This window comes from Molothrus aeneus, chromosome 3, assembly GCF_037042795.1.
Source record: "Molothrus aeneus isolate 106 chromosome 3, BPBGC_Maene_1.0, whole genome shotgun sequence".
In the NCBI taxonomy this organism is placed as follows: domain Eukaryota; kingdom Metazoa; phylum Chordata; class Aves; order Passeriformes; family Icteridae; genus Molothrus; species Molothrus aeneus.
In genome coordinates this window covers 21,446,760-21,458,987 of record NC_089648.1, presented here as the reverse complement: position 1 = coordinate 21,458,987, position 12,228 = coordinate 21,446,760, and the positions used below count along the sequence as shown (strand labels likewise).

At 40.9% G+C, this 12,228-nt stretch overlaps 1 protein-coding gene across 2 annotated transcripts in view; it reads right to left on the bottom strand.

Moving 5' to 3' along the window:
- Positions 1 to 12,228, bottom strand: part of KCNH1 (potassium voltage-gated channel subfamily H member 1) — a 180,020-nt gene that overhangs the window by 157,909 nt on the left and 9,883 nt on the right. For both annotated transcript variants that reach the window (XM_066546469.1, XM_066546468.1), the window contains exons 2-4: positions 10,827 to 10,950; positions 10,474 to 10,580; positions 584 to 712 (exon numbers count right to left, since the gene is read on the bottom strand). In XM_066546469.1, coding sequence (XP_066402566.1) covers positions 584 to 712; positions 10,474 to 10,580; positions 10,827 to 10,950 — 360 coding nt within the window. The remainder of the gene's footprint in view (positions 1 to 583; positions 713 to 10,473; positions 10,581 to 10,826; positions 10,951 to 12,228) is intronic.

Here is a 12,228-nt window from a genome sequence, read left to right as displayed (position 1 = left end):
GGGTTAAGAGCAGAACACTGCAGTGCTACTTCACTCTCCAGGATAGCTTGAACCTGATTCCACTTAAGATAACTGGAATCTCTTCACATAGGCTAAAGGAAACTAGAACAGGACTTTAACATAAGAAATCCCATAATAATGACAAGCAACATCGAGTCAGGCAGAATTTAATTATTCTGAACTTTGCTAGACTCAGCCAGGGTTGACTCCTCAGTTTCTTTCATGCAGTTTCAACACAATTTGTACAGGGTTGTTGAGCAACATTGTGAATCCTTGAGGGCTATGCTGGAGAGTGGGTTAATAGTGTATTTTAAAGGAAGAACAGTACCTATTTACTATGTAAACTGGTCTTTCTGAAGCACTTGGGGCTTTCATTAGCAATGACCCTTTCCAGGGTGGCCAGAACAATTTTACTAAAGAAATCAGCAACCATTTCTTGCACAAATGCCATCCCCAGTGGCACAGCTACAAGCTATTTTAACATTTCATTCTTTGCCTTGGGTATTTAAAGGACTTCAGCTCTTTCAAGACCAGGGCAAACAAGCAAAAGCAGCATAAATATATAATTGTGAAAAAGACCAACCTTTACATGAATCATCCTCAATGGGCTGCTTGAAAGCTGTTATGTCATTGAAAGTGCAAAGAAATAAAACCACTTTATCCTGCTCATTTCGAATTGGAGCAATTTTCACAAAGAACCAGACAGGTGTTCCTAGAAACAAACACATCAAAGAGTTGGTCAATGGCAGGCAGAACAGTAAATGTGCCAGTTCAGATGTTTACATCTCAAATCAGCCATCTGTAAAAGTTACTTTAATGTTGGCTTTTTTTACAAACACCTATTTGGAAAAATAACAAAGCAGCTGACAAGTCTGTTATTTAAGTTCTCTGCTCTGTCTCTTCTTAGCTTTTTAATCTTCCAGGAATCACCCTATTTCTGAACTTCACCTGCAAAGTTAACACTTGAACTTAAGAACTGCTTTGTGATCTCCTTAAAGAAGAGTCCCACATATTTCCAAAGGCTGCACACAACAGTGTCTTACTGGTTCTTGAATGATTTGAAAATGGGCCAGCTGTGCCTAGGACATAAGCATAACACAGAGTCTCAACTCAGGAATATGACCAGTTTGGTCAACTTTATAATTCCCTGCCAACAGGGAATGCCCTAAAAAAGACCATGCCCTAACTACTATAGTAGTCTATGCCTAGCTTAAGAGCTGGGCTCCAAGAGCTCTGGCCCAGCCTGCAAAGCCCCCCATGCAAGGGAAACCCTTCACAAGCTGCTTTCAAGCTTGCCTTGGCCTGAGCCTGCTCCAAATCACTCCAGTGTGAAGCAAGACTCCCCTGAATTCAGGAGAGAACAAGCCATTAGGACCAGATCACATCATGCTGTGGATGGGATCAAGTTGCACTGCATGGAACTGCACCTTTCTAATTACTGCAGCAGATTAACTGCTAATTAAACTGCTTGAGAGATTAAAGTCTGCACATCACAGAAAAAGATGGTCCCACAATACGACCCTTCAGATGCTGCTGCTGCCATTTCTCCTTGACCTCTACCCACACAGATCACCTTGAGGAGAGAATCTGTCAGTCAGCCCTGCCTTTTCATATTTCTGGCAGTTCTCCTGACACTGCTGAGAAGACCCAATGCAGTTCCATGTATCAAGGCAGTGTCTACCACTCTTTTCACAGGACTCACCACTCAGTCCTGTGACTCACACTGCTTTTAGTGATATTTGAGTATAAGCTGATTGGAGAGCTCAGAACAAAGCACTTGGTCCTGTATGCAAGAACATGACCTCCCCGAAGGCACCATTTTTAAGTCTGCAGTCTTAACTTTAGAGATAAAAAGATGACTTCTCCAACTCTGAGGTACATCACAGTAGGGATACTCCAGACCTCAGCCTTCAGGGAGTTTGTACATGGGTTTTCAGATCTGTCCCTACACCCTCAGAGATGATGAAAACTCACCATTGCCTTTGCGAGCGCAAGAAGTAAGAGAGAAGATTCAGGGTTTCTTGCTGTGAGCAACATTTTTTCTTATACGTCCCTTTAGAGATTTGTTTGGAGAGAAAGGTCTACATACCAGGGGCCAAAATAAGATCAGCAGGAGCATGACCCTCTGGGAAAGCCAGAATAAAAAGCACCACACAATCTTTTTCACTCATGTGGCAAAGTCTATTTTAGAAATAGTGATCTTAAAGACTATTCCTTTTCTTTCTCACTCACAGGACCCATTTCTATGCTAGTGATAAGATTCTCTTTCACCTGAATTGTTCAGTATTTTAACATGAGCACGACATGGTATATTTAATGCAATAATTTTTTGTAACAAATGCAACTTGTGTTTCCTGGCTATCAAAGGGTCACAAGAAAACTTTAGGTATCTTACAAGTTACTGTCCAAAAAAAAAAGCAAAGGCAGCTTTTTTTCCCACCTATGTTAATATAAAAGAGATTGTTGTTACCAGGGCCTCACCTGGCTGTTTCCCAGCCTCAGTGCTGAGCAATCTTTTCTGGCTACAGAAAGGTAGGGCATCTCCAAAACCCATGGACAACATCCATAAACCAAGTTCAATTCCTAGGGCTCCCACTGTGTCTGCATAACACACAAGCAGTTTCAAACTCTGGCTGAGATTCCATACCATATGTACAGCCACTTCTATAAACAGCAGGGCCTATGATGCATGGAGGCCTCTGCTCAAAAAGCAGAGAAATCCAGATGGAATCACTGGTGGCCATTTCTGAAATATGCCTGCATGGCAGAAAGTATTCAAGGGTCAATATATATATTATTTTAAAGAGTTAACATTCCTGAACAACCCCTTCCAAAAAGTATGAACAAACATGCTAAGTGTGAAAGAAGATTAAGCAAAGTAACTGTGCCAGTAAAATCATCACTAACTTGCTAATGAGCTTAGAAGACACTGCCACAAAGCAGCCAACAGCAATTTTCTAGACAGTAACACCCTTTACACTACCCTTTCTCAAGAGCTCCTAAAATTGCCAATCTCAATTTCTTCTTGCCTACTTGTTTTTCCCAACTTCACATGTGAACTATTCTGAGGCTGATCAAATCCATATCCTGCTTTTACAGAGACTCCTTGGTGACTAACTGCTTTTCATTTTACCCACTTCAACACCCTTCACTAACACTGCAACTTTTTAATCAGCCAGGATCTCCATCAACAGCCTTGCTTTTTAATCTTTATCTACATGTGCTTTTTTTGATTAGGGATTTTTTTTCCCCTCCCCAAACCACTTTACTACTTCAAGCTGCAGCTATTCTGTATGGGCTGCTCACAATATTAACCTTCATAGCACTGAGGCTGAATTACACACTCAGTTTCTTCTCTGCATCTCATAGCCATAAAGACATACTGCTGTGCTTTTGAAGATGCTGTACTCAACATGAAATGATGCAATTCACCCTCCTATTCTGGCTATTTGTCAGATGAATGATGTCACCTTCCCTTTATGGTTATGCTATAATATGTTGTTGCCGGAATTTCCTAACATGTTCTGAATGCAGCAAGAGGACTTTTCCCAATAACCTGTCGAAGGCTGCTGCAGGGCAAGGAGCTTTTATCAGCAGGGTTTTTACTTTCTGGCTCCCTTGCCTCCCACTCATGTGTTGCATTATTTATAGGAAAAAGGAAGACAAAACTCTTTTTACCTAGAACCAAGTGTATAACTTAGTGATACACCCCACAGGCTAAAAGAAAGAGCCAGATGTTCTTAACAGCCAAAAGTAGGTGTGTTTGTATTTGGGTATCCTTGTAATTTCCAGAGAGCCACCATCAGAGCAAAATCCAAAATGAGGGGGACACGCAGGGCCTGCAGAAATCATCTTCCAGTTTAGGTTCTACACAGTAACACTACAAAGGCAGACATAAGTAGATGGAAAATTCTGTATCTGCCTCCACAACATTGTATTTTCCCTGCAGTGCATTCCCTAACATGTTGTCAGTGTCTCTGGTGAACAGGAGACAAGTGGATATAAAAATACAGTCATGAGGTGAGAGCTCACAGTGCTGGGTTACATGGGCTTTCCACAGTGCTCTCAACCAGCAGCTCATTCACAGCAGAACTGGGATCTGAAACGTGGGAACACACCAAATGGCTCAGCCAAGAAGTGGCCATGCTCAGCTTTTGTACTGCATGCTGATTTAATTATCAGAAGAATTTTACTTCTTAAACAGTTTATTTAACTATTAAACAGGAAAGCCTAAAGTATAAACTACTTATAAATAGGTCGGAAACCAGAATTTCAACGTCCTACAGGCAGCCCTCATGCTCTTGGTGTCAAAGCCAACATCCCTGCTCAGCCAGACAACCATGACTAGCAAGAGGACAAAAAGACCATTCTAATGAAAAATGTGATTTTCAGATTCAGCCTGTGGTTATTCAGGCAGTGAAACTGCAGCATGTTCCAGAGTTCTCACAGCAAAACAAGTGCAACTTCCCAGTCTGCACTGATGCACAGCCACACAGAAAGTGTTTACCAGTGTTTCCAACAATATATCTACTTCCATTTACATTTTGTCTTTAGTCCTGGCAACCTCTCTCCCTGGTAAAGTTCAGTGATAATACCAGTGCACAAACAAAAAAGTAAACACTCATGAACTACATTGGCTTCTGCTGGATTTGGAATCAGCAGTGAGAGAATCCAGCCTTTGTCTGGTGGCATAGCACCAATCATGCTAGAAAAGGGAATGCCCCTCCAAAGCTGCAGGACAAGCAGTGGGGACAACTGAGAAGAAATGAAAATCTACAATGAATGCCCAATAGCAGCCATAGGAGCAGCCTGGCTCGTGGTACCAAAGGTACATAGCCAATCCAGAATTAACAGGTGCAGCTCTTGATAGGCTTTTATGGCCTAAGCACAGTTCTTATGGTGTTGCCTTAAAGCAAAGACAATTTCAAGGGCTGTTATTCAAGTCCCAAGTCTTCTCCAGACTAACACACTCTAAATGTCTGCTTTCCTTTCAATTTCCCATCTGAAAGACAAATACTACTGTCTCTTCCCTATCCCTTTTTCCAGTCCTGTGGCTTTCAACAATGATATGCTCAGCCTCTTGCTGGGCAGGAACACCAGCATTTCACATGCTATTTGACTTTGGTTGAAGTCTTTCAGAAATTCTTACATGATCAAAGTGAGAGAGATCTTAAAGGTCTATTCCAGCCTCTCCATGAATACCATTGAGCTCTCCTAAGTTTTCCCTCCTGCCAAACAAAAATAGGCTATATGAAAATAAAAACTACTGTTTAAATGTGCTCTTTGCCCATACCTTGAGCCATTTAACCAAAGAGGCCAACTGTTTTTCAAAACTAGTTTAAATAAAACTGGAATACACAATTTTTCTTTCCACTAATTACACCAAAATTAATTTTAAAATACAATGAAAAAATGTTTTGACAATTTAGCTGACATCTACACTGCCATTAATGAATGGGTCAAGTTTCCTCTAAACAGCACAATCTCTGCATTACGTGATAATGTCTCAGTCAAACAGTCCTCAGACACCTATTGTCCTGAAGGGAAACAGTCTGGCAGTATGGAAATAGAAATGTGCCCTTTCTCCACCAATTCCTACATGCAGCAATGCAGACAGCAGGAATTAAGTTATATTAACAGCATGGTTGACCATTACAGCCACCCCTTTTAGGGTTTCACTTCTTCCCAGGTACTCAGTATGAGATTGTTTCTCTCTATCCCACACTGACTGAACAGTTTGTCCAATGTCAAACTAGCAACCAGCTGATGAGGTGTGATCAGAGAGAGTTTGGCAAGCCATTGTACCCACACAGATTTTAACCAGGTGTTCAGAGAAGCCCATGACATTTGACCATGCAAGACAAAGAACACAAGTCTTCCTATAGACTCTAGCTTTGAGCAGAGAGTGTGTACCAAATGAGAACAGACAAACTCAGCCTGCAGCTCACCACTCTTTTAAAGAGTAAACCTCTAAAAAACACTCCCAGCACTTTTAAAGCTGTTATCTTTGTGTCTTCTCTATCTGTTGCTTGGATGCTGTGGCACCTAATGCTGCTAAAGGTCAGATCTTTACATGCTAAGATAAGGAAAATCAATTTTAGTCCCCAAAGGTGGAATTGCTGTTCACAAGGGTTATCCTATGATACTGAAACAGCACAGCAGAAAACAAGGTTCAGCAGAGTCTTGTACTGCAGTAGTGCTGGCACAGTTCACCTGATTCTGAGCCCTCTGAAGAACAGAACATGAGTATAAGGAAGACACAGTAAAGTTTTGGAATCTTCTTTCCATCTACTGCAGGAAAAATACTTAAGGATTACTACTGGGAATTCTGTACATATTTGTGGAGATGACAGCAAGCCTTGCTTGCCAACACATTTGAAGACAATGACAAATGGGAATTACCAGTTTTATGAGTCCAAAATATTTAATTTGACCTTGCTGAAGGTAACTGAACTCACACAGATGGATTTCACAGGAGATGCAGGTGTGCATACTGCTTGACAAATAATGGAGCTACACTTCAGTGAGAGGTTGAGGAGGATACCTGTCACTTGACTCCAACACCCTCATTCTCTCCTGCTTCTGCTCCTATGCAACGATATGGGTTAGCAAAGGTTTCCATCTGGAGACACTGCAGGCACAGCACACACAAGTAAAAATGGGTTTAGATGGTTTGAACAGTTATGAGAAACTCTTTTCTCATAACTGGGGTGGTGGGCAATCACATGTCTACCACCCTGAAGTGAATTTTGCTTCCTATAAATTAGGATGGGGTGTTTGCTTTTGAACCTCTATAGAAAGCACTGGTCCCAAAGATAAATGCAAGTAGAATCTACCAAATCACTGTTTTAGGCTGATTTGTCATTCTCTGACATCTGGAGACTTTCTAACACACTGAGGGAAGAAGGGAGAAGGAAGGAAGGGAGAAGATTGTGTGCACATTAAAATGAAAATTTAAAAAATCAAACAATCAAATACAAAAACCCCACACACAAATATTCATGCTATTAAATTTGTTAAATGTTCAAGCACCCAGAAAACAGGGAAGTGAAGCCCAGCACAAATTGAAAGGGCATGCTAGCCTTTGGGACTCTCACCATAATATGTCTACTCAGCAAAGAGCTACTGCTTTGCAGCATGCAAAATAGTTACCTACAGCCAAGCCAGCATTCTGGCAAGCATCCTGCTGGTCCTACCAGTAGAGAACTTCTGAGACACAAAAAAAAAAAAAAAGGTGTCTTAACACTCTCTCTGCAGCACAGCTGCAGACCATAAGCAATGGGAATGCCTCTGCTCAGACAGGGGACACTTGAAGACTCTTTCTAACTCTTGATGCACTTCACCTTTGATGAGTTCACCCCACTTCAAATATTCTTCCACTAAAGTGGGTCAAGTACTGCATAGAAAAGGGGGTTAGATTTCAATTGGACACCACATGTTCAGGGGCAGATAGAAGCAAGTGAATTTTGTATTCTTACAAAAATATACTTCATCAGTAATGAAAGCAAGTGCGTATAGAACAAGCCTGCTTTTTCACTGCTTGTATGCCAGACCTACATTGTAGACTAAATACAAGACAAAGAAAATCCAAGTATAATTTATTCAGCCATTTTTAACTCATGAGGCTGAACATAAAGTGTAAAAACAACAAATGGCTGTCAAAGTCTCATAAGAAGTTAAATGTTTAAAACACATCAATTCAAGTAAGGTAAGATATGACTAAGGCTAGATATAAAGTATTTTCTAATACATAAGCTGTACCCTTCCTTGCAATAAGTTCATTTATCTCCACTGACTTCAGATTTAGTAATGTTTTCATTTTTCCATATAAAAATAAACAATACTTCCAGCATCACTGGGCGCTCACATCTAATTAAACAATGGAACTGAAGCTCTCGTGTGAAATTACTGTCAGTCTGTCTGTTGTCATTTTGCAGTCCTGATTAAAGAAAGCTTTCACTTTGTCTCCTTCCAGGTATGACAATGAATCCCCACTGAATGCAACTGGATGGCATCAAAGCAGCAATGACAAAAATCTGGTGGCTATGCACCTGTTTGCTCTAATTGCTTCCAATTATCCTGAAGAGCTCTGTATTTCTGAGAAGCAATTCTTCCAGAGAATAACAATGATTTTTACATATCTGCTAAGTTATCAAGGGCCTAGCCCAAGGAATCATCAAATCTCTATCACATCTTAATTTCAAGTTCTGAAAACAGGGAGTGCAGTCACTTTTGGATGTGGGGAGGAGTGAACAAACAAGGGAAGGCAGGGTAGAGGCAGCATCCATAAATGCCAACATGCTGAAGGCAGGAAATTGTATGTTATTTCTAGAGTTAATACTGTGAACTGCAATGAAGTTTGTGGATATACTGTACCTATCAACAGCTGGATGGGGTGTTCTTATCACGCAACCAAGTAAATACTAACACTGGGTCACCACCATGGAGAGTGCCATGTTAAAAAAAAAATATCCTATCACTTCTAGTAACATCATTAAATGTCTCAATCTGCTTTGACATGTAAGACCAGGGAATAATTGTTTCTCAGAGAAAGAAAAAAATAGCTGCTCCCAAAAGCACAAGATTGACTTGCACTACAGACGTCATTATTAACTCAAAACTCCTATTTTGTTTTCTTTTGTTTCCTTTTGTACTGGTAAAACAGCCAGAATTACATTAAATGTGCAGGCTGTGGAAAATGTACCAATTATCCAACAACTCAAAACTGGGAAAAAAAATTGCTATTTGTCATGTCTGTTAGTTTATAAAGAGGCAGTAGACAGGTAAAGAACAAGAAAAATCTATTTTCCTGGTTAATTTGAAAAAGAAAAATAGAATGAGGAAAGAACAGAGAGACCGAACAGAAGAAACAAAGAACAGGAAAAAAGATGTCTAACAGAATTCGGGGTCCTTTCCCAAGCTTTCAAACTGAGAGCAAGTTAGAACCAATCAGGTTCATTATCTGAACCATTGCCACAGTTGCAGGCAGAGGTAAGGCAATCACAAAGGAAAGGCCACTAAGAAGTCTGGGTGCTAAAGTGACTGGTAAATAGGACAGTGTTTTTCTGTGATGTGCCTTATATTGAGAAAAAGTTCCAGGATGTCCCCTTCTTGAAATTTTTCAGTTAAAACTCTCTTGTGTTATTAGTCAGTCTCTGTAACAGTAGTTAATGTATCTCCAAAGCTGCAAATCTAACAAACATTAGGTGCTCTGCAGTTTGTTAAACTTGAAAGCAAGCTCTGTGCTTCCCTTTTTCCCATGCCTGTGACCCTCTGTGTGCAGAGCAGAGCCGTGGCAGCTCCGTCCTTCACGTCACACAGCAAAGTTACTGCACAGCTGGGCTTCATTCCAGGCCACCTCTCCTGCACAGGAGCAGTGCACAGCAGGGCAGGAAACACTCCTCACTCCACGGGCACCTTGCTCGAAATCTGCATAAAAGACAGAGAGGCCCCAGGCTCCACTGTAGGCCATATGCTGCAGCGTGACAGAAGAGTGGCTGCATCGTCTCTCGGTGCCAAATCGCTGATAACTAAGAGAGAATTCCTGACTCTCCCAGATCCCAGGACTGCAGCTTATTTACTTGGGTTTGGATGCATAGATGTGAGCTGCATATGGTCCCCATGGCCACAAACTGAGCTAGGAACAGAAATCAGCTTTTAGAAAATAGGTAAATATTGGAGGCAGATAGCCCTAGGAGGAAAGCAGCACAAAGCAGGGCCATACAGACTGCATACAGGCAGTACCAGCTTCATTGTTAGAAGGCAAAATTGTTAAGAGCAAAATAAGTTACAGAATGCAATTTTTTCAGCTTAACATCTGGCTGGGCTGAAGACCTCAGTGTATTCACACTTCAGGTGACACAGATTAAGTAGATTATCTTCATTAATGAAGATGAAAATAACTGCATGACATAGTCCACACTAGGTGAGACACCAAGTTTGGGGCAAGTTCATCTGCTGATAGGTGCAGTTACAGACAGACTGAAGTTCCTAGGAAAAAATAATGTGCCAATTAAGGAATTTTTGTCCAAAACAAAAGACATTTCATCTGAAAACATCAGAAGTAGTTCAGATTCCAAAACAAAAGATGGGTTCTTTTTATTCCAAAATTACTATTGACTGGCTTTGCTATATCAAGTTGTCAAAAACTGAGAAAGTATGTTCTCTGTAGTGGAAACTTGCCTAAACCTAGCTTGTGTACTACCATTGTTGATGGAACCTTCAGTGTTGTCTTAAAGCATCACACACAGATTACTCTAAATGTCAGAACAAATCAGAAAGCTTCCTCTGCCTCCCTGAGTGACTTTCATCTCTAATGTTGTCATTTCTCCCTTTCAGATCAAGTGGCAGAACTGGGGCTTATTTAGCCCCAGATAAAGCACTGTCCTCCAGGGTGACAGAATTGCAGTTTACAGTACAATTAGGAACACCTTTACACACCTACATTAATGAACAAACCAATTGACTACTTACTGTTCTTCTTGTACATCAAGATTTCAAAGGAGTTCATCTCATAGTTCTCAAATGTTTGCCGGACCTTGTCAATTGTATCTTTGTCTGTCAGCTCTCCATACATAAAACTGCAAATAAAGGGAGAAATTCCAGTCAGATACCAGACAAAGACACAAAGCCATTTGTTTACTGTGTAAAAAGGACCCATTTAGAAATGGCTCTTCTTTGATTTTGTTTCACCTGGAAAGCATATTTGACAGATGTAGCCCCAGGAGACAAAATACAAAACTGGAATAAACAGATTACTTTTCTCCTCAAGTAACAGGCACAACACTACAAGTTATTTAACAGAAAATAAATCTGTTCTCAAATACCTGCAGGTGCTGCTTTTTTGCATAACTTCTGCTCTGTGATATCCTGATAACTTGCAAAATCCATCGTTGCTGTAGACAATGGGCCAATCCACGATCTGGGCATTACCCAGGACAAAATTAGTATCTGTTTGAAAAAACACATCAGTTAGACACTAGTCAAAGCTATGGTTGCATTAGAGGAAATACTCATTTCAGAACCCAATCCCAATTGCTTCAGCCCCTGCACAATTTTCCCAGCTATCATTCCCACTGCAGTCAACAGGATTGTTCCTGAATTTAATTTTAAGTAAATTTTTATTTTTAAAGAAGTGGTAATTACTCAGAGCATAAATAAAACACATGATGGTTAAGCAGGTAAAATTCATCTCTTGACTGAGGACAGATCCACCAAACTGTTTCCCCCTCTGTGCCACATGCAGTGATCCACATGACACTGAGTTTGAAGGTGAAGCCTCTGACAGGTGGCCAAACCAACCCATGAGTGATACTTCTCCTCCCTGAATGCAGGCACAGGGGCTCCTCTCAACACTGCCCTCACTGCCAGCCTCACAAGCCCAAACACTTGTGTACAGCACAGCACTCCAAACTAAGGGCTAACAATTACACCAGCAGAAGGAACTCCTTGTTTGCAATACAAGCCAGAAGCAGTTTCAATCAGTACAAAAAAAAAACCCAAAACAATCAAGCAGGATTCACGCCTCCATTCTTGCTGGGGCTGTGCGTGCCACAATTTTATGCTTGCCAACTCAAACCTACACCTGTGCCAAAACAGACAGCAGTGCTGCTCCCTGGGCACTGGCAGGCAGCAGGAGATGGTGGCTCCTGACACAGCTGCAAAGACCCTCTGGCTTTTGGAAGAAAGGCTGGGCACTCACATGAGATCAAGAGGCACTCATTTTTAAGGAGAGCCCTTACGGGAGTCCAACACACTGCCTACTTTTCAGTAGCAACTCCCAGCTGCTCACACATCCATACAGCTCATTAATGCTCCCTCCAAACAAATGACATTTCACCTATTAATTGCAGGGAGTTTAGTTTGCATCAAGTTCCCCTTTCAAAATCTTTCACCCCAAACTTCAAGTGGGTTTCAATAAAGCAGTCCTGTATTTAGCTAAATCCACTGCCCAATTCCACAAGCATGATCAAGTGTATTTTTACACACTCTTTAGAATGAAATACACCAGTAATATAACTTCAGGATATTTTAGCTGCTTTGTTCCTCACAGCCTCTTTTAAATACCATGGGTTTTGCTTAGTTGAAGTACTTTCTCCCCAAAACAGTATAACTCTTTTACCCCTTCCTACGAGTAAGTAAACCAAGTCATTTCTCACTGCTAAAGCAAGTGCTTTTGATTGTCTGTTATAAACACTACATTAGACTGTGTTAGGATATTTTAAAATT